Below are 22,606 nucleotides of genomic sequence, written 5' to 3' on the forward strand. Positions count from 1 at the left end.
GTATCACCTTGCAACGCGAATTGCGACATCCTCTGGAACTGTCCTCGAACTGATATACCGATTGTGCTCGCGCTGGGTTTACGAACCACGATTTCCAACTTAGAATTCTAACTTAGATCGATTTAGAGCGAATCTTTTATCTTGGCCAGGCGAGCGAAACGAGTTGGAGAAAGAATTCGTGGAAAGATGGGTCCTCGAACTGATACACCGATTATGCTCAAGCTAGGTTTACGAATGATTCGCATGTCCCAACTTAAAATTCTAACTTAGATAGATTTAGAGCGAACCTTTTATCTTGGTCAGGCAAAATGAGTTGGAGAAAGAATTCGTGAGACGAAAGATGGGAGAACGACATTTAAAAGATCAAAATTCTGCAAACTTTCGTGTTGCAAATATATTTTTGGTATAATATAGGTAACAATTTCTTTTACAAATGATTCTCATATCCCAACTTAAAATTCTAACTTAGATCGATTTAGAGCGAACCTTTTATTTTGGGCAAAACAAGTTGGAGAAAGAATTCGTGGGACGAAAGATGGGAGAACGATATTTAAAAGATCAAAATTCTGCAAACTTTCGTGTTGCAAATATATTTTTGGTATAATATAGGTAACAATTTCTTTTACGAATGATTCTCATATCCCAACTTAAAATTCTAATTTAAATCGATTTAGAGCGAACCTTTTATCTTGGCCAGGCAAAACGAGTTGGAGAAAGAATTCGTGAGATGAAAGATGGGAGAACGACATTTAAAAGATCAAAATTCTGCAAACTCTCGTGTTGCAAATATATTTTTGGTATAATATAGGTAACAATTTCTTTTACGAATGATTCTCATATGCCAACTTAAAATTCTAACTTAGATCGATTTAGAGCGAACCTTTTATCTTGGGCAAAACAAATTGGAGAAAGAACTCGTGAGATGAAAGATAGGAGAACAGCGTTTGTATAAAAGATAAAAAATTCTGCAAACTTTTGCTATATGTATATTTTCAATATAATATAGGTAACAATTTCTTTTACGTTTGCTTTATCCACTCGAGCGATTCTTCCAACGATACGAAAATAGATACCGAGTTAAAAATAGCTGAAAGGACAAATTAGCGGCGAGAATAATTCTTCGCGCAACGCATACATTTCTTTTCAACTCGATCGATTTTTTCCAAGCGATATTTTTCAATATCAAAGATAATTCGATAGATAAACCAAGGCTCGTGATGACGCGACGATCGATGAAAGAATAGCAGAGAAGGTAAAAAAGAAAAAGAATCGGTAACCTCGCGGATCGAAGCGCTAAAATTATCGTGGATCGTTCGAGGGCGTGGGAATGAATAATTACTTGAAAAAAAAAACAATTTTATTACACGCTCATTTTCACGACAATCATGACCAAGATAGCCGCGATCGAAGGTTGTCACACTTTTGAAACCTGTCGCGTACACGTTAGCTCGCATTACGCTCTTTTTCTCCCCGTTGCTAGGAAATTGCTAGGGAAAATGCAGGGGATCCCGCGCGCGAAATGAATGGACGACGTCGTAATTACGTAGATCCAATCGTCCAATCACACCGTCGTTTCTGAAACCGTTACGAACTGTTTCCATTTAATAGTGAATCGTGACAAGAAAAAAGAAATTCGTGGAAATGATTTCTAAATTTCGTATACCTTTATAACTCGTTGTGATTCACGAAATATATATAAAATATATATCGTAAAAGGCATAATCGTTAACGTTTGGAATTGAGGATGGCGAAGGATTGGGAAATCGGACGGGAGATAATGGCGTGTTAGTTTGGGTGGAAGAATGGTACACTCGAAACGTCACGGTCGTGCCCTCCGGCCTCGTTCACGTAATTGGTTATTATCACGGCGAAGTGTGTCCCCCATTAGCGGATACCGGTGTACACAGTTGGCCCTGTTAGTGCGCATTAGCGTGTGCACACAAACCGATCCACGGCGGGCGCACGTGCTCCGCTCGCGAAACGATCCCGCGATCCACGAAAACTACCTAGCTAACGAGTTAATGCTACGTACGAAATGGGATAATGGGTTGAGAACCATCTGCTGGTCAACGTGGGGCGAAATTTAACGTATCGTCATCGCTAATCGCTTCAATCATTGCTTCAATGAATAATTTTGGCCCACCAGCTGTTGTTGTTTTATCGTCGGATAAGAGGAGCACGATTGCGACCATTTTAACCCGATCGATTTGACGGGACTAATTTCGTTGTAGGTGGATTTTTAACGAAGGAACGATCGAGCAGGTTAAAAATATTCCTTTTCTTCTTCTTCTTCTTATATAATTTATTATAAATAACAAGATGAGAACAAGATGATTAATCAATAATTGGAAAATTGGCGCGAGCAATTTTATACGATCGAAAAAAGAGTCTGAATCAACCGCGCGTTTTAAATCTCATCGAATATGCGCGTCATCCTCGTACGACACGAATGCTACGAGCGCCTGTGTAAACATATAGCCTTTATGAATTCTCATAAACTCGTCAAGGTTCGCCGACGAAGTCCGACCAACTCCGACGAGCCGGTAACTTTCTTTCGATCGTCGACATCCCCTCCCCCCCGCTAGAATTCGAACAGCCAACCTATGTCATCCTTCGATGCCAACGTAAAAAAAAAAAAAAAAAGAATCGATAAGAGAAATTACCATTTATCGTACGAGACGAGGAATCAATTTTTTTTAGGGTGTAACGATCGGGTGAAAACGGAGGGAGAATTTATCTCGAGGGATAACAAAGGGATGGAGAAGAGAAGAAGGAAGAGAGGCGAAGCGACAGACGGAGGAGTTGTCGGGCAAAGAGAGTGTGTGTACGCGCGTACATACGTGACTCAATGCTGATCGACGATCCTCGATCTCGTTGAGAAGTAGGAGGAAAAGGCTAGGTAAAAGAGAAAATGGTAGGGATAAAGGCGGGCGAGGAAGGTGCGTTGACGTCACTGGGCAAGCTCGCCGCTCGACGCTGTGCGACGCTGGTTGCCAACGCGATCGCAGTTTCACGAGGTTTCAACCGAGACCACGCATCTCCTCCGCCCTTTTTCCATCGTTCCACGCGGTTCCTAACCGGCCGGCCGAAAGAAACATCAGCGGCGGGTCTGCCTCTCCTCGCGTCGTCTCGCACCGTGTTCTCTCTCGCGACGTGGCGGGAAAATTCGAAAAGTGACGCAGCGGCCGATCGAACGACATCTGGGAGCGGAGTGGCGGAAGACCACGTGGCCAACCGTGTCAATGACTCGAGATCGAAATTCAACGTAAAGGTGCGTAACCGTGCAATCTCGCGCGTGTTGTTTCTTCTTTCTTTTTTTCCTTCTTCTTTTCCTTTCTTCTTTTTTTTTTTTTCTCTCGAAAATACGAATCCGGGGAATTTGGAGGAAGGTTGGCGATTGGGTTAGGTGGATATAGACGGGTATATCCTCGCGGTTGGCATCCCTGCCTCGTTTGAAAGGTAAACGTCGATGACGTGAGGGAATGCGTTAATTGATCGGGAGTTGATGAATCGTTTTGCCGGTGGTTCACGTGATCCGTGCACGGCGGAAAGGAACGAGCGAAACGGCCGGTCGGATGATGATCGGTGTGATTAATGCGGCCGGTGAATTTTCCAACATCCGATCGCGTGTGTCGTTCCACCTTCCTTCCACGAATCAAGTCCAACCATCGTGGTGTCGTGCGCGTGATTCCGGTGATCACGAAAACTGGAGAGCACGGAACGTAGATTTTTTTTCTCTCCAAAGGATCGTCCAGCTCCGTCTTTCTCGATTTTTTCCTTCCTTTTCTTATTCTCTTCCTCGCGTTTATGTAACACGCGTTGATAAATTTTTTTAACGATTCTCCCGCTATCTTGCACGCTCGTCTCGAAATGTTTATTTGTTCGTGGACTCGCCGACAACTGTTACCCGGCCTGCGTTAAATTAGTTTCTAAAAACTACTCGACAGATGTTTTCTCGTTCAATCGTCTTAATGATATAGCCTACTTAGAGATTTACTACTACTCTCGATTGTGCGTGAAAAAAAAAAAAAATTTATGCAAATGTGTCGCTTATCGCGACAACGGATAAACTGAGAGATTTCTTCAGGGTCGGGCTTAATTTTAATTGGCACGAAAGAACAAAAAAAAAGAAAGAGAGAGAGAGAGAGGTGACAACTTCTTCTTCTTCTTCTTCTTCCTTTTCTCTCTTCTTTTCTTTTTTTAATCGCTGGAGATACGATCAATAAATACATCAGTGACTTCTTCAACGCTCCTCGTAGAAGGGATAACAATGATAACATAAGGTACAACCGTATATATAACAGCGAGTGAATGAATAGTTCTTTCGAATAATAAGCGAGTCCCTCTTTATACGCGTCGACTTCAATGAACGATTGATAAATATCAAATCGTCAATTGATCGATTTTAATCTCCCGAGGAAGGATAAAGGAAGAATCCTCGAGTTTCTTCGCGATCTTTTATCTCTCGGAAACGCGTTGACGCAAGGAAAATACGAAGTAAGTGATTTTTTTTTTTTTTTTTTCCCGATCGTACTCTTTAATAATATCCCTCGAAACAATCGGTCTTTAAACGATTCGCTCGGAGTCGTTTAAATCAGAGTCTAAAGAATTCGCGGGAGGAAAGGGGGGAAAAGTTGAAATTCTTGGAAAGCTTTGCGCTCTCGATCATTGCTTTTGAAACACGCGTCGTAAATCATCGGATGTGTAACACGCGCTTAAATATAACAACTTCTCAACACACGTTCCCTTATCGAACAACGAAAGATAAATCCTTCTCCTCCGTTTTTAAATTCCGTAATTCGATCCATCTTTCAAATCGTCTCGACTCCCCTCCATTTTTTCCAAGCTTTGAAAAACCTGGCAACCATAAACCCAGGATAAAACGAATAGAAATACAGTTCAAAAGGAACCATTCCACGTTTACCCTCCGCGCAAATTGAAAGCTGCACTCGAGCGAGTTTCACGGACGGACAAACGGACGGTGTGTAACACGATTATCCAATTACACGACGGATACGGATCATCTGTGGATAACGCGAATTGAACCGCAAGAATCATGCCGAACTCGACCAACCGAACCTCTCCTCAAGTTTCTACGCTCTTCCAATACCGGAAACGTCCTCGTGGCGGCGATCACGCACACGATTAAACCTCGAACAATTGAACCCATCGATAAACCTTTCTCTCTCTCTCTTTCTCTCTCCACGTTCGTCGTAAACGTATTTAAAAAGAATGGTCGAGGTTTTCTTCAATTAAAAACGTGGAAAGGAGGTTCTCGAGCGCGACGAGTGCTCGCAACGAGATGGTTCACTTTTGTTTGTTAACAAACACTCGAAACGGAGTTTCAAATTGCGCTTAGCAGCTTTTTTTGGTCGGAGGAATATTGCTTTTAATGCGCGAGAGAAGGCATAGCTGGCTCGGGTTTGAGTATTACTCTTTCGACGATTCTTTTTCTTCTATCTCTCGGTTCGATTTTTTATTTTTTAATTAAAACTCGGGAGAGACGAAAGTGAAGTTTTCGTTGGAGAGAACCTCGTTATCCCAAGTTTCTGTTTCGCGAGGTAAGAGGCTCTCAACAATCGTAACATTTTATTTCTCTCTTCGGATAAAATCAAAAATAAATCCGTTTTTTGACTAAAGTTATTCCTGAAAATCTATTTTCATCGCATTTTTTCCTTTTAAATACATAACATACTCTTAAAGAATGAATCTTCGTTCGAATCCTTACGAAAATAAAAAAATAGCTCCGTTCTCGAAAAAAATTCTTTCCTGGATTTGGATTATCGAAAAAGAAAAGAAGAAGAAGAAAAGAGAAGGAATTGCGTTGCGATGGAGATGGAGAGACGAGAAGAGGTAGGGATAAATTGGAGCCGGGCGAAAAAATTCGAACGAGGAGAGGGGGGAGGGGAATTGGCATCCGGCGAAATTCGCGAATAATCGGCGCGTTTCAGGCACACGTGGCATACAGGCGTGTGACGCGTGTATGTGGCACCGTGCGTCTGCATTATCCCCGCCATAAGACGGCGTAAACGCCATGGCATCCGTTGGCACAATCTCGTGCAACGGCCGGGGCAATCTGAAACAGTTGCGAGTGCGACGCGCTTACGTGCGCTGCTCCAGCTGGAAAACGCGGGAAAACGGGACGAGCCTCGATCACGGTGACGATCCGTGTACATATATATATATATATACACCTTGGATCTCTGTCGCTCGTTGCTATCTTTCGGGTTCGTAGGATTTTTCATCGATCATTTTCACTTTCACGGCCGGAGAAAAGAAAAGAAAGCTTCCCTTCTCTTTCTCTTCGTTTCGTTTCTTCTTCTTCTTCTTCTTCTTAGATTTGAAGAAATAAATTTTTATTCGTCCTCGAGTAATTCGTCTCTAATATTTTATATTCAATTTCTCGCTTCGGATTTCGTTCTTTTTAAAAGCCAAAGTGAAATTCGTATAATATTCGATCCTCGCGGAGAGATCGTTCGAGAATCGAACGAAACGAGAATGGAACGTTTACGATCGATCGTCGTTTTTTCCAACTTGTTTTCGCCTAAGGGAAAAATAAAATAGAAATAATAAAAAATATCATCGACTTGCTCGTCTTTTCTTTTCTTTTCTTTTTTCGGCACGATTAACGGTCTGTACTTTCGCTCTTTTCGCATTCGGATAACGGTACCATGATTTATGGATCGTTCGTCGAAACGTAGACGCGCTCACCTTCTTCTTCTTCTTCTTCTTCCCTCGTCTCTGTCCAAGTTATCGCAAAAGTTGATAAGAGCGCGATAAAAACGCACTCGCGAAGAGATATGAATCACGAAGCTGGTATAATATAATTTATGTCACCTGAGAGCGAGATAAGCGGTGCTATTTGTGCAGATATTTGCATTTTCGCGTTGTGTCTCTGTCAGAGGGTACGTAGCCTGTTAAGATTTCTCGTTATTATTATTATTATTATTATTCCTCGGTGCAAATAATAAAAAAAGAATAAGAGAGGTAGGGAAATCGTGGAAACGGCCAGTTTCACATTTACCGCGAAACTATTATTTATACTTCGATCGACGAAAACTTTGCTCGATGATTACGTGGGTCTCGCATGATTCACGTACGTTACGACTCCTTTTTTAATCGATAAAAATCTGCAAAAATTATGCAATAGCTCATCAAAGTGAGTCTAATCTGACCATTGTTCCATTCTCCAACTCTGCATTTTTCCTCCTCGTCCTCGCGTTATCTCGTTTTTTCCTTTTTCTTCCTCTTCTTCTTCTTTTTTTTTTCTTCTATCTTTCGAATTCGAACCATGGCAAGAATGCGAACGATTCCGTTTCCCTCGATCCAAACATTCTACTCGTTCGGAGGAAGAAAAAAGAGAGAGAAATATTGCGAAACAATAATAATCGTAACGATGATATATTTTTAGAATCGTTACTCGATATGATAGATAGACGAGAAGAAAATGAGAACGAATCGCGATTGAAAGGAAACAGAAAAAGACGCGCACGTTTTTGGCACGTAACCGTTATACCTGATGAGAAAAAGAAAAGGAAAGGAAAGGAAAGATCGATAATTTCTGAAAATTCTCTAGAAACCGGAAACAAGTATCGCGTCATCGTCACACATCGTCCGGAACCTTGCCTTAAGCGTGACGCAAATTCATCGGCATCCTGTCCACCTCCTCCTCCTCCTCCTCCTCCTCTGTCCGTTTCGCATCGATCGACCAATGGGATTCGCGCGTAGGGGGGAAAAAAAAAATAAGAAGGGAAAAGAAAAAAGAAAGAGAGAGAGAGAGAGAGAGAGAGAGAAAAAAGAGAACGATAGAAAAGAAATAGCGCGCGAACCGCACCGCGTGGATTAAACAGTGATGACACGTGGATTGTGACCGGCCGTAGGGACGAGGAATGGTGGGATTCCGGGAACGGAAGGGCGGCGGTGTGGATGCCGGAGGAAAGTGAGAGGAAACGAAGAAACGATGGCAGAAAACAGAACTTTGCTCTCCAACGGCCGTGAGTCATCGTCGCGTGGCCGCCTCCACCTTCGACTTCATTCATCCTGGGCGAAAAAAAGTCATCGTCGCTGTTCGTGATTCAATCAACCAAAAGTTGATTTCTTTCTTTCTTTCTTTTTCTTTCTTTCTTTCTTTCTTTCTTTCCTTCTTTCTTTCCTTCTTTCGCGAAAAGAAAAACTGGAACTGGAAGAAACGTGGTACAACACGGACAAGTGACTTGAAAAAAAAGTCGGGGCGAGGTTCGGTTTTGGATTCGAGAGAAAGGAAAGAAGAAAGGTAAATAAAAAAAAAAGGAAAAAATCTCGGAGTAGAATGTAAAGGAAGGGAAAAGAGGGGGAGGGGAGGGGGAGAGAAAGAAAGAAAAGTAGGAGGGCGAGGAGGGAGGATGAGTTTGAGTATTTTCAATGGAGGTTCATTCGCACGCGTGAAGCGAGTGGCATGGAGGAGCCACAGAAGCTGTTCCGTCTTCCCGGCACCATCGAGGAGGAGGAGGAGAAGGATAACGAGGACCGAAGGCGGCAACAGCTGCAGGAGAATCCGAGCACGGCCGACTCTCCGTTGCTGGAGCAGAGGAACACGGGAACCTTGTCCAGCCTGCCCAGGTACGTGACCCTGGTCAGGGTCAGCACCCAGAGCAGCAGCATCGGTGGTGGCGTCGGTCGCCAGGATTCTACCAGGTGAGTCTCGTCTCTCTGTTCATTTTCATCCACGAAACTAACTCTCAACTAGCTTCATTCTTGAATTAGAACTTAGTTATAATATCATCGTACGATGTTGCATTCGAAATTTCGTATCGTGTTGTGCGCACGTAACACGACTCGTATGCGTGTTATTATTACATTTCGTAGAAGAGAAAAGAGCTAGCGTATCGATGATAGCGGAAAAAAGAAACGTGATCGAGAGACGATTATCGAATCACGTGGCCGGTTCTCAAGGTAGCGTATCTCTCTAAAGATGATTCTCCGCTAAAAGATGATTACGTTTTTGTTTGAGCTAGTGATTCGCGAGCTAGCCATCTGGCGCCGGCCGTGTACACTCCGGTTTCGAAAATATTGGAAAAATATCGATTTATCTCGTGAATTAAAAAAATATACACGTATATATATATGTGTTTCAAGGGCAATTGTTCAAGTTCAAACGAGTTATCGGGATCAGGATCGATAAAATTCATTACCGTATATACACATATATATATGTAGGGGTCTTGTATAATCACCGATCGAACCGTGTTTTTACCGTTCGATCGGTCATTTATCATGGCAGTTTCATCACTGAAAAAACACACACCTAAGTAATTCTATAGTTATTTTGTCGCGATACTTGTCAATCACCTATCATCGATCACCAGCTGCAATATTTATCGAGCCCTATTAACGTGAACGGGACCCGATATATATATATTTTCCTCGAAGTATGTCTCTGTTTACGCCACGGTGTGTTTACCCTTCTGTCTCCAATTTCAATTCAGCCTATTATCAACCTGTCACGATCGTTTATCGAAAAGGTTGAGGAGTATTAATTGTAAAATTTATGGGAACGAGAAAGAAAAATATTCTCGTAGCCTTGGCTTATCGTGTTAATTTAATCGTGGAATTCGTCGATGAAAAATATATTTAAAGTTAGAGTCGAGAATGGAGAAAAAAACGTTAATAAATAATTCTCTGGAGAGAAAATTAGGCGCGTGTTTATACGAAGAATTCTATATACATATATATATATATCACATCGACGAATGGAAAAGTATTGGTTTCTCGAAGAATTTCTTCGTTTCGCTGGAATCTTAATTCTCTCCGCGCGCTTTCTTTGGGAGGCAGAAATTCTACGGCAAAGAAAATACTCGACTCGAGCAAAAAACAGCTATCTTTAATTGGAATAGCGGCGAGGATACGTAACAACTTCGGTTTGATTTTATCGAGATATTTGGTTATTATTTAATAATCTCATTGGAACGCCTCCTGGTTCTCGTCTTCTTCTCTTATTTCCAATGTTGACCGGTACGTTAATTCACCTTGCGTGGAGCACGTAAGGTCACCGAATTAATCTGTGATCGCGGAACCAGAGAGTTAATCGCGGGAACTCGCAACGATTGCTCGCGGTGTATATCGGATTTCCCGTTTCCTCCACGAAAGACGATCCTCAAATCTCGCGGATCTCGCCGATTCTCCGGAATTCTTCCATATTCTAATATCTCTTTCGAGAGAGAGATTAGTCAAGCGCGAAATTAATCAATTTGAATTTTGAAGAAGAAAATTGAGACGACGTTTCCTCGACGATTTTCTTCGATCAATTTTGCCGAAGAACGAAATATTCCACGAAGTGGATAATGCACCGGGTATCGAGTGTTATTACTCGATTAATCACTGCGGACGATGATAAATAGATAAGTATTTATCTGACCAGATAGAGGATCGAGCGTTAAACCAATAATCCAATTATTATACCTCGACTAATCCTGTATCGACACGGATTAAAGATGCAACAGATAATCGTTGGTAATCGATATTCGCGGATACGGAAAAGAAATCGTTATTATTATAGAAAAAAGCTCGTACAATCTTGGAAGACAAAAATATTCCAAATTTTTCGACGATCTCGATATCGAATTTCGTTCTCATCCAACTTCATCCTCGAAAAATGAATTCACTCTCCTTTCTTCAAATTGTTCGCGTGAAAATTTTCGAACTGAAAAAAAAGAAAAAAAGAAAAAGAGAAGAAAAGGAATCTTCCTCTCGACGGTCGTCGAAAAATCTTACAGGCCGAGCGAGGAACTGGTGGCTCGTTCGATCTCGTTAGTTTAATTAAAAGCTCGTTATCGAAGCCGTGGACGGCACGGTTGGACAGCTCGCAATAAGAGGCTCGACCTACAGTACGCTTTAACGCGCCCGTTCATCCTATTAATGCGCCGCTTTTGATCCGTTTTGAATCCGTTTCGGGGAGGAAAGGTGAGTGGCAGATAACCGGAAGTGGGCAGCTGATGTCGTGTCAGGGGAGATGGAGCGTCTCGAACGGAACAAGGACGAGATTCGTTGCTCATCGATCGTGCAAACGTCGCGACAAACGAGACTGCTGGTTGGTTTTCTTCAAAGAGGTAGAATACGTGTACCTTTTTTCTTTCTTTCTTCCTTCCTTTCTTTCAAGTATAATAATAGGTATCTATTTCTTTCTCTCCTTAAAATATACTTCGTATTGATATATTCACACGACACGTGGATATATATAGATGAGATTGTTTTAAAAATATTCGTCGATGAATTTATGTATATATTCGTGGAACTCGTTTTTTTTTTTTAAATACTTTTCTCCTTGTCTTTTTGTAAATTTACATGTGTCGAGTCGGGATTATCCCGTATTACGTTGCAAGCAATTAATCAAGAACGACAATGGCAATCATCGAGCAGAACGAGATTTTCCATTCGATCGATACGACAGAACCTGTTCGAAGACTCGATTTGCATGCAATCGGTCGTCATCGTTGGGAAGCTTAATGAATTTTTCTTCCTCTTTTTTTTTCCCACCACGTCCATTTAAAGTCACGGAACGAATGTTTCACGAATGTTTTTAAACTGGCTGTCGGGAACGTGTTACACCGCCAATTCAAACGGATAATTGGATAATTCGCGAGAATATTTACGGCTATTCGAGGATGAAAATGGTCGGACGTGAATTTTTTTCGTGAAGGAAAAAAGGGAAAAACGAAGTGGAAATAGACGCGAGAATGTTGTAGAAAACACACGTGAGACAAATGCTTTCGAGCTCCTCCTCTCGAGAATTTAATATCGTTCTCAATTGACGCCTACAAGCGATACGACCTCTTCTGCTATGGGATAGCGCCATTATAATGCGAATAAATTACTAACAGCTAATGCGATTCAACGTTTACCGGTGTTGATCGACCCTTTCCGGCTTCAATTCTGTCTCACAGACGATGCTGCTGCAAAACGTTACGAAAAAAACGGATCGTAACGGATCCCAAATCCCAAATTCTTTCCTTTCGAAATCAAAATCAAGATTTCCCGAGCTACGATAAATCGGCAAGAGAGAGAGAGAGAGAGAGAGAACTCGGCGAAAAGATAAGTCGTCCGAGATAAATCATAATACGTGGCTTTGATACAAAAAAAAAAAAACGAAACACGTCCCAGTATCTACGAAAACTAATACGAGTATAATATAGATAAAGTGTGCAAATTGACTCTACGACTTTCCGTATCTCTCGCTACCGAATATCCGTCTAATAATTTTTTATTACACGACGTGTAATAATTTGTACGTCGCTCGCTGTGTACATGAATTGTCGAAACGTATCGATCGAACAACGAAAGAACAATCTGGAAACTAAGTGTTGGTTCCAAGTGTTTCTCGCTTATCTCGAAAAGGGAAAGTAAAATTTTCGCGTTGGAGGAGTTATCGATAAAAAAAAAGAAGCAATTATCGATCGAGCGCGGAAATATTCGCGAATGAAAAATCGCGAGGGTTTCGCTTTCGGCCGCGATCAGCGATTTCGAGCGTGAAACGAGCTCGAAACGATAAGGAGATGGGTGGCCGTTGATAAGACGTGGCCGACGGGGGACTTTCAGCGATTCGAGGCGTGCGAGATCGGTGAAAGATCGGAAAGATCGCGATGAGAAACGCTTATCGGGCAAGCGCACCTTCTCCTTGTCGAGCGCGGATAGTGCAAATTCAAGGGTGACAAGTGTATCACACGTGAATCTTGTTTTTTTTCTTTCTTTCCCTCTATTTCTTCGAAAAGATTCTTTCTCTTTTCTCTCCCTCCCCCGCTTTGGCAATTAAAAGAGAACAGAGGCAGATAGCGGTTCTTAACGCCCCGTCGACGAATCGCGAGGTGGCTCGCGATACTATAAAAACGGTGATTTTTCGAGCCGAGCATTTTCCGAACGCTGTGTCGATTCGAGAAAAATTCCTGCGTCTAAGAAGAGATCACGGATAGTTGTTAATAAGGTAAAAAATCCTTGGTTTTTTCCCCCTTTTTTTTATTGTTCCATGAGTTTACAAAAAGAGAGAGAAGAAGAAGAAGAAGAAGAAGAAGAAGAGGGAAATATATTCGTGCTCAGAGAAGGATCGTCGACAGATGGATGTTTCGAGGAAGGGAGGGATGAAAATGGAAGGAGGAAGGGGCGAGGCGAGGGAGAAAAGCGTGGATATTACGACCGATTATTAAAAGCGTATGAAAACAGGCCGATGAAGGAAGCATTACGCGTGACGTAATCAGTCCATTTTCTCGCAAATGAAAAGAACAAACGTTATTGTTAGTAGCTGATAAGTGGAGACCGGTGGCCAGGTATTGGCTCGTATAAGACGTCCTACATCATTGCTCGTACATCAGTAGATACTCCACCATCAAACTCGCCAGCTATTCGTGCAACGCAACGTTACTTTTCTTTCGTTCGGCTCCCGCTTCTTTCGGTTTTTCTTTCGCGGGATTCTCTCCAACGGGGAAGAGGAGCGAGGAAGAGGCGGAGAGATGGAACGGAATTTCAGAATGGACGCACGATATCCGGGAAAGGATTCGATTTCTTGAAAAGAAAGGAAGAGAAGAAGTGAGACTTTAGAGAGAAATCAAATTGGACGATCGAAGACAAATTGGATCGATCGAGTGGGTTTGTAGGGGAAGTGAGAGTTTCGATAGTGAATTTCCTCCCAAGTTGTGTTCATTTCGACAAAACGAGATAAAAAAGAAGAGAGAAGGAGTCCACGAAGGAGCTAAGGAGAAATTCTTTTTTTTTCATTAATTGTATCGTTCGGAGATAAGTGAAAGGTTTACGAGGAACGCGTAATTAAACGAGAAGTAATCGGTGTTTCTCCGCCGATTTTTTTTCTTTCTTCAGAATATCGCTTCGACGAATTTATTTTGCAATTATTACACATCGTGAGAAAGATATTATTTACGACCGTCGTACAAGTTTTTGAAGGAGCGAGAAAAAAGAAAGAAGAAGAAGAAGAAAATAAGAGATTATTCAGGTTATCTGTCTGGGAAACGAAAATTTATTAAGAATTTCCGTATTTACGAAACTCGTACGCCGCGCGTGTAGAAATTCTTTCGCGCGTCGATAAATTAAATAAGTTGCCCGTTATCTATATACGAATCGCGCGAAAAACGTTAAGATTGTGGTCTTGGAAATGTTTGCACGATGCACAGAGGAAAAAAGAAAAAAAAATCCTTAAACCAGTGATCCTTATACCAGGCGATAAGGAACGAGAGATTGCGTCGATATCTCGTTCGAACGATATATTCGAAAGGTATTCAAGTTAGAAGGCTAGAAAAATTTGTCGAGAGAAAAACTTTGCGAGCATTTCTCGAGGAAGAGCATGCGGAGTGTATAGCGTTCAAAATCATCGAGGTGAGATTATTTTCTTCCTCCTGTAAAAAGTCGAGCGAAAAAAAGAAAGAAAAGAAGAAGAAGAAGAAGAAATGAATGGAAACGTTGCGAAAGATCCAATTTCGAAGTCGTCCTCGCCGGACAGGGAGGAGAAGGAAAAATTGTTGACATCGTTGACCCAACCCGCGCCTGTTATAGTAAAACTGCAGAAGAGTACGAATTCTTCTTTCAGAAGCAGGTAAAATTTCAACAAGAATCGCACACGGTTTATCGGTTTAAGTTTTTCTACAACGACGAAAATTAATAACGAATATTATATTTCTTTCCCCCCCAATTCAATCCTCTCCGCCTTCCCTCTAGTTATTTCGTCGATTTAACTCGATACGCGGTTATATTTCAAAACGTCTCCCTCCACGTTAATACATAACGAGGAAACAATTACTTAAAAAAAACGCTTGATAAATTCGCACTACACGTTCCTCGTGTAATTTTTTCGCGCGTGGAGTAGCGTCACATTTGTAGGTGTTAATTTAAACGAGCACTCTCGTTTGCGAGAATCTGGGGATTATTTTGAAAGAAAAGAATTTTCGGGAAGAATTTCAAATAGTCAGTTAAATATTATTAATATTAATATTTAACTGACTATTTGAAATTCTTAATATTTTAAATTCTAATATTAATAAATATTCTCTCGATTATTTTCCTTTCAATTTTCTAATTCCTATCTTATTCTCCCTCTCTCTTTACATTTAATATAAAAATTAAAAAAAAAAAAAAGAAGAAGAAAAATCGCCTTTGTTGTGAACTAGCGTTATCATTCTCGATAACAGTAGAACATAACATCAACCGATATCTCGACGAATTATTCGAGGTCGTGTAATATCACGTTCAACGAAGATCCAACGCTCGTGTGTGGAATAGAACGGGAATCGAAATCGATTTACGTCGCGCGTATTTCTTCGCGACAAAATTTTTTGCCAAAATTTTTTTAGGCGAAATCGTAAATCGATCCCTGGAGAAAACAATTGGAACGAGAGACGTTGTCGTCGCGTGTCGGCGAATCACCGATTGATTCACGCGTGGCAATAAATAAATTGGCAGATAACAGTTGCCCGGTTATCGTGGTCGGAGTCAAAATGGCGACTTCCTTCTGGCTGAGTATGAAAGGGTGGCGAGCGCGAAGGTCTCCAGACGGATCATCGAACTGGCCGCGGCGATATTCTCTACCACGCGCCGTGCTCCCGTTCTCTATTCTCCGTCCTCCTCTCGAGATCGTTCTTCCTTTTTTCGACTCGGTATCGCGAATCGTTCGATTATCGTTTGGATCGGTTAACGGAATACGGGTCGAAAACCCGCGTTTCCGAGTGTTTTTTTCTCCTTTTCGAGGAGGAAACGGTCGAATCGAAAGCAAGTGGCAACAGTGCTCGACGATAAAACAATCGCACGTGTCCCGTTGGAAACACACGGGTTCGAATCATTTTTGCTCGTCGTAAAAGAAACGTCGTTTCGAGGAACGATCGAAAGCGGTCGTAAAAAAAGGGGGGGGGGACGGAGATTCGAAATTAAAACTAATTTAAACGAAGCGATAGATCGATGAATCTTTCGGAAAGAGATAGTTGACGAAAGATCAAGCCGGGACAATCGAGGTTTGTCATGGAAAGATTCAAGATCCGAGATGTCGTAAAATGCGGAGAAATCCATCGTGAGTATTTTATTAAAGAAAAAAAGAAAGAAAGAAAGAAAGAGAGAGAGAAAAAAAGCGTAATCCCCATTTATTTTCGAAAAATGGAATGTACACGCTATGAACCGGGCCATAAAATTTTCCATCATCGCCGTTCATCGCCATAAACGTGTGTACACGTTGTTTTATCCGCTTACCGGAATAAAAATACCCGATGTCCGAGCCCCAACTAGGAGTGTCCAGTTTCGCGCGTTGCACGCTTCCTCGAGAAAATAATAGATTTACAAATCTATTCGCCGATTTTACGCGCAAAATCTCGCGTAAGGAGAAGCGTTTCATAACGTGGTTGGTTCGTAATCGAGTAAGGAGAGCGGAAAACAACAATACGGTGTACGAAATTTGTTATTCAAATCCGCGACAGATTCAAATTAAGTTAAGAAACGCGTGTACAAAAGTCGGCGAGGCCTTGGACGACAATTTCGTAGCGCGATCTCAACGTCTCCGCGCTTCTCGTTCCGAGAAATAATTTATTCTTCTCTGTTGTTGTGCCACGGGGACAGAGAGACAGAGACACAGAGAGAGAGAGAGAAAAGAAAAATATTACATATTATGTACGGCATAATTAGATGTCGCGATCGAAACGTTCGAGATTCGGTTGATGATTTATCTCGCATCTCTGACAATCCGAAGAATCTTTCGTGGAATCGTTATCGAACGCCGTGATCTTCGTCGTTTTCGCGGAAACTCGAAATTGATTATTCCTTAAGAAAAAAAAAAAGAAAAAGAAAAAGAAACGAGCGCGATCAATTAATTTTGAACCGAGCAACGAATGAAAATCGCGTGAAATCGATTTAAAAACGAGTTTTAATTCGCACAGATACATACTTTTTATCGTAAGAATAACTAAAGTATCGAAAGATCTAAAAGATCTGAAAAAAAGAAATTTTCCAACTATTTCCAACGGAATTTTCTTCTCGTAAATTCTCGAAGTTGAAGAAATGGCGCGATTTGTGTGATCGTTTTTCAGGAGTCGGTACCGAGCATGGCCAACGCGAAAGTTGCGCCGTCGAGCCGTGCTGAAGAACGGGGACTGCAACGTCCTCCAGTCCCGTATCTCTCGGCGTTCCCTGCGCTTCCTGCGAGACATCTTCACGACCCTGGTGGACACTCAATGGCGATGGATGTTGCTCTGCTTCAGCCTGAGCTTCGTCCTCTCGTGGCTGGGCTTCGCCGTGATCTGGTGGCTGATCGCGTTCAGCCACGGCGACTTCGAGGAGCGCCACCTGCCCCCCTACCAGATCGAGAACAACTGGACGCCGTGCGTGAACAACATATTCTCGTTCACGAGCTGCTTCCTGTTCAGCATCGAGACCCAGCACACGATCGGTTACGGGAGCCGCGGCACGACCGAGGAATGCCCCGAGGCGATCTTCGTCATGTGCATCCAGAGCATCGTCGGGGTGATGATCCAGGCGTTCATGGTGGGAATAGTGTTCGCCAAGATGAGCAGGCCGAAGCAGAGGACTCAAACGTTGCTGTTCTCGAGGAACGCGGTCATCTGTCAGAGGGACGGTGAACTGTGCTTGATGTTTCGGGTAGGCGACATGAGGAAGAGTCACATAATCGGGGCCGCGATCCGGGCTCAGTTGATAAGGTCGAGGACGACGAAGGAGGGGGAGGTGTTGTCGCAGAATCAACAGGAGTTGGCGGTGGGGACGGACGGGCAGAACGGGAACCTGTTCTTCATATGGCCGACAACGATCGTCCACAGGATAAACGAGGAGTCCCCGTTCTACAACATGTCCGCGGAGGACATGCTGACGGAAAGGTTCGAGATCGTGGCCATCCTCGAGGGGACGATAGAGTCGACCGGGCAAACGACCCAGGCGAGATCGAGCTACCTGCCCCAGGAGATCCTGTGGGGTTACAGGTTCGAGCCGATGGTCACGTACTCGAAGGAGAGGCAGGGCTACGAGGTGGATTACTCGTTGTTCAACAGCACGACGCAGGTGGGCACCCCGCTGTGCTCGGGCAGGGAGCTGGCCGAATTTTACAAGGCTCAGGAGGAGCTTCGTCACGGGAACGGTAAGATATAATACCAAAATCCTCCAACGTGTCCAAAGATGGATGCATACGTGTAATACGTTTCGCATTTTAGAATAGAGAGAACTTTAGTTTAACTTTGGCGTTCGAATTAGAGTTAGAATTGGCCGACTCTTTTGCATCCCCGATTCAATCCATCATCTTTCCGTTTCTTGCTGTACGCGAATGAAAGAGCGGGAATCGCACCGACGATCCACACCGATGAGCCGCAGAAATGATCGAGCATCGGCGACAATTTTCTACCAGAGCGGAATATCCGGTGTAATTAAAAAATTTCCATAGCCGCACACGAGCTCGATAAACAAAACGAGCACTAACGACGCGACAAGGTCGAGCGCGTTTCGTTAATTGGGACGAACACGCGAATCAAACTAATCGATACGAACGCAACCCAACGGCTGCGTCCTCTTTTCTCGCTTCATCCTCCTCCTCCACCTCTCCCGCTCGAAAGCTTGCTTCGCTTCTCGCCTCGCTTCCCCTCTCTCTTCTCTTCTTCTCTTTTTTCTGCACGCCAAACGCACGAGTTTCCGCACGAACGTTTCTCGGGGGGAACGGGATTCTCGCCCCTTCCTTCGACTGTCCCTCCCTCTCTGACACTGTTTTGGTGCTGGTGTGTAATCGTAGATGGAGGCCTGAGGAAAATTCCTAGCGAGCCGAAATCCGCGCCTGTGATATTGACCACCGACCACCAATCGGACGCCCCGGAGGGGTTCCTTGCCTCTCAACCCCACTCGTCCCACGGATCGCCGAAACTTCGGATCGACATTCCATGGATCGACGAGAACTCGGGGGCCTAGGCGGCGAGTCCACGGGATCCGATCGTTCGACCGATGGAAAATGCGAGTAGACAGAGAGAGAGAGAGAGAGAGAAAGAGAGAGGGGAAGCAGACAGAAAATATCGCGAAAATAATCATCCACGACTTTCCTAAGGCAAACACCAAAGATTCTACGAAGGGGATTCGAACGAATCGATTTTGTGGTTGGCAAGGGTTGTCTCTGTTCAATTTCTCGGGGAGATCTGTCCGTTTCGCGCTTCTGTGTCTGCCTGTCTCGTGTTTGTCCGTCTATCTCGTGCCGTTCTTCTAACTCGTCTCGCGAAAAAATGGATAAAATGGTTGTCGGTGGGTAAAAAAGAAAGGGTATCGCGATTAGAGAGAAATACGTACGCTGAATCACCTTCGTTGATTGTTATTGAAATAATTGTGAGATCGAAGAAGCATGCATTCCTCGCGTTCTTATCGGAAATCGATTAACCGTCCAAATTTGTCCCGTTCGCGATAGAAAAAGAAAAGAAAAGAGAAAAGATAAAAATAGATATATTTATATATTCGTGGAAGGGGATCGAAGTTGAACAATGTCTAAGTAGAAGGCTGTTTTCCAGGTACGGTAATAGTCGATGAGGATTTCTTGACGGAGTCCTGTCAAGAGAGCCAGTGCCATTGCGGTCATCGTGCGACGAGTCATCATCATCACCATCACCACCATCATCTGAACCATCATCCGAGTCATCATCTCAATTACTTGGACAGCGGGAGAAGCGAGACGAGCGCCGACGAGGCGACGACCAGCTGTCGAAACGCTTACAGAGATTCCGTCTATCACGGTCCGCCTGTGGCGATCCCTCACCGAAACGACAACCCCCACTTCAAGATCCTCGATTTGGATCCGGACGGTATCCAGGTGATGGGCGAGATCGATCTGCAACACCTGCCCGACGCGGTGAACAAGGAGATCCTGAAGAACAGCCGAGAGATCATCTTCGAAGAGCCGGAGACGTCGAGGGAGGGAAGTCCTTTGTTGCTGTTCAAATCGTCCGCAAATCGAAGAAGCTCGAAACATCCCCTCCTCGACGAGGAGAGAAGATCCTTGAACAGTTCGAAGAGAAGCCTCTGCCACAGGAATATCCTGCGAGGATGTTTCGAGGAGGAAAAGAGATCGTTGGACGGGTCGAGGAGGAATTTGCACGGGTCCAGGAAGTATCTGTTGATACCCATCGACGCGAGCAAAGTAGCGGACACTGGGACCAGAGAGAATTTCGCGAAACGTCAGACGGGCGAGAGCAGGGAGTGTTTGAGCAACGGGGGTAGAAGGATGATGAAGGGGCAGTCGAAAGAGATCGCGGCGGAGCCGGAAACGAGGAGAAGGCTGAACTCGAACGACGACAGATTGATGATCGAGATGGAGAAGTCGTCGAAATGCCCCGCCCGGCACGAAACGATGTTGAACGATGAGGGGTGCGGCACGTCCCTCTCCTATCCCAATTTATCCCCCCGCTCGAAGGACGGACAAGGATCGCCCGTTCCACCCGCGTCGAACGCGTCCCCCGAGTCAGGATTCTACGAGGCTTCCGCGCAATGGAATTCGAGCCCGGAATACGGGAGGAAGCAGCTCGGGCTTGCTCCACCACCCCCGAACGGGTCGCCCGTGGTCGCGAGGAACAGAAGGAGCTACGAGAACGCGCAGCTGCAGGACGTGAACGAGGCTCTCGGGGTGTCCCGGCCCAACAGCGACAACAGCGACTCGTTGGACAGCGAGGCGTCGAGCAAGAATCCAGCGAACGACGGTGACGCTCCTCCTCGTAGATACGGCGAGAAGAAACAGCCGATCTCTTACACGAGCGTGTGAAGAATCGAAATTTCCAATTTCGCCGGTTGTGATCGTGTTGCAATCGCGAAAAGAAAACTTTCAGGGTTTTTTTTTTACGAGAGTAGATATATTGAAGATGGGGTTTGGTTCCAAATCCTCGATCAGTATCGGATTCGAATTCAGTTGGAAAATTGGAAAGATGTTTTGTTATTGGTTGTACATACTGTCCAGTTTTTTCTCTCTCTCGGATTCTTCTCTGAGAAAGATTCTTTTTTTTCCTTTTTTTCTAACGATTCGTTCGATCGTGATCGAGGATTGGAAAAGTGTAATATTTACAACGATATATCAAGACGCGTTAGTTAATTTTTCCAAGCTATGCTGTGTAAGCGAATTTATATAATATGGATTAAGTAAATTAAGTAGAGGGTAACGCACAATTATTTTCTGATTAGCTATTTTACATCGATCGCGTGAATGATACATTGAACCGCAGGTCGGTTCACCGCGAAGCTTCCATAATAACGTATAAGGATCGAAATGAAAGAATCGATCGAATCGTTTTCTTTCGTTTCCAATTCTAATTTTTAGTGAAGAATTAATAATCCTTTAGAGGAGTGAATGTAATTGACAATAATTTAAATGACAAGGCTTTCGAACAAGGCTTCGTTAGAGAGTTACTATATCCATTCTATGAGTGAAATATTTTCGTGAAATATTGGCAAACAAAATTTGTACAAATGACGACGGAAAAAAAAAAAAAATTTCAATTAAGTTTAAGCATTTAAAGTCGGCATACTCGTTAGATTTATATAGATATACACACACATACACACGTATATATATATATGTATTATAAAATCGCGTAAGAGAGAAAAAGAAATATATATTTTTGCAAATTTAAAAAAAAAAAAACGTACAAACGTATGAAATCAACGACTTGTCTCTGACTGAAGTCATCGATAAATCGGTCTAACATCGGTCCATGCATCCTTATGATCGAAATCAAATAACAAATGTTTATCAATTTCGATTCTCCTCTCGAGATCCCCTCTGTAAAAATCTCAACTTTATCTAAACAGATAAAGTTGGGAAAGAAAGACGGAGAATCGAGGATGAAGAAGAAGAAGAAATTCGCGCCAATCCGAAAATTCTAAATATCTCGAATTAGACGAAAATAAGTAGTCCGACGTACAGCCACGAACAAATAGAAAGAAGTGCCTTTACATTACTTTCTACCTCGGAAGAGGAAGAAGGCGACCGTTGAGCTTTCACCGTCGAAGAATAAATATATAATAGCGTCGTTAATATTTATTGCCTCCATTCTATTAAACAATAGCGCGTACGTGTACAATAAAAATATACGTATCTTACGATAAAAGACACTCGGATCGATCGCGAAAATGGATCGGTTCGAGAGTTTCGCACAGCTACGTCCGTAGATTCGATCCGCGATCCGATTATTTTACAGACCGTATTCAGACACACTGGGCGGAGAAATCTCGGCTCCGAGCTTTCTCCAGGGACATGGATACGCCTGCCATCGTGACTTCTAGCGTAAATTGTGAAAATGTTATTTGTGTGTAATAAAGACAATTTCTAAATCTAAACGGAAAATTCCATAATTCCCTCCCATCGGATTATTATTTTCGACGAACGGAATAATTAATGGAAAATGGAAATGATTCTTGAGATTACTTGTAAATATATATGTCGTCGGTAATTTTTCACAATTTCCTTTTCCTTTTTTTGTATTATATTCATCGCGCAATATTAATAATAAAATTCAAACGTATATTCTACGAAATATTTATCGAGTTACGAACCATTCGAGCAATTGAATTTCAACCTCAATAAATAAGAGTCGTACTAACTTTTGCGTTCATTTTGGCCTTTAAAAATTGACCT

At 43.1% G+C, this 22,606-nt stretch overlaps 2 protein-coding genes across 14 annotated transcripts in view; both read left to right on the forward strand.

Annotated features, from left to right (window-relative positions):
- Positions 1 to 8,043, forward strand: part of LOC408462 — a 25,540-nt gene extending 17,497 nt beyond the window's left edge. For 2 of the 3 annotated variants that reach the window (XM_026445199.1, XM_016916039.2), the window contains one exon: positions 7,881 to 8,038. The gene's annotated coding sequence lies outside the window, so the exon portion shown is untranslated. Of the gene's footprint in view, positions 1 to 2,700; positions 3,272 to 7,880 lie in introns of all 3 variants that reach the window. The other variant, XR_003306091.1, reaches the window with a different exon arrangement.
- Positions 1 to 22,308, forward strand: part of LOC408463 — a 26,126-nt gene extending 3,818 nt beyond the window's left edge. Inside the window, exons 1-5 of one of the 11 annotated variants that reach the window (XM_026445197.1) lie at positions 5,914 to 6,227; positions 7,881 to 8,066; positions 8,427 to 8,673; positions 17,040 to 18,097; positions 19,497 to 22,308. In XM_026445197.1, the coding sequence (XP_026300982.1) occupies positions 6,035 to 6,227; positions 7,881 to 8,066; positions 8,427 to 8,673; positions 17,040 to 18,097; positions 19,497 to 20,740 (2,928 nt within the window). In that variant the 5' untranslated portion in view covers positions 5,914 to 6,034 and the 3' untranslated portion in view covers positions 20,741 to 22,308. Of the gene's footprint in view, positions 1 to 3,134; positions 3,272 to 5,913; positions 6,228 to 6,921; positions 8,273 to 8,406; positions 8,674 to 12,999; positions 14,570 to 15,167; positions 16,034 to 17,039; positions 18,098 to 19,496 lie in introns of those variants that run through there. The other 10 variants (XM_006562928.3, XM_006562927.3, XM_026445198.1 and 7 more) reach the window with 10 other exon arrangements.
- Positions 22,309 to 22,606: the final 298 nt, after the last annotated feature.

The sequence above is a fragment of the Apis mellifera genome, linkage group LG14, assembly GCF_003254395.2.
Source record: "Apis mellifera strain DH4 linkage group LG14, Amel_HAv3.1, whole genome shotgun sequence".
Taxonomy (NCBI): Eukaryota; Metazoa; Arthropoda; class Insecta; order Hymenoptera; family Apidae; genus Apis; species Apis mellifera.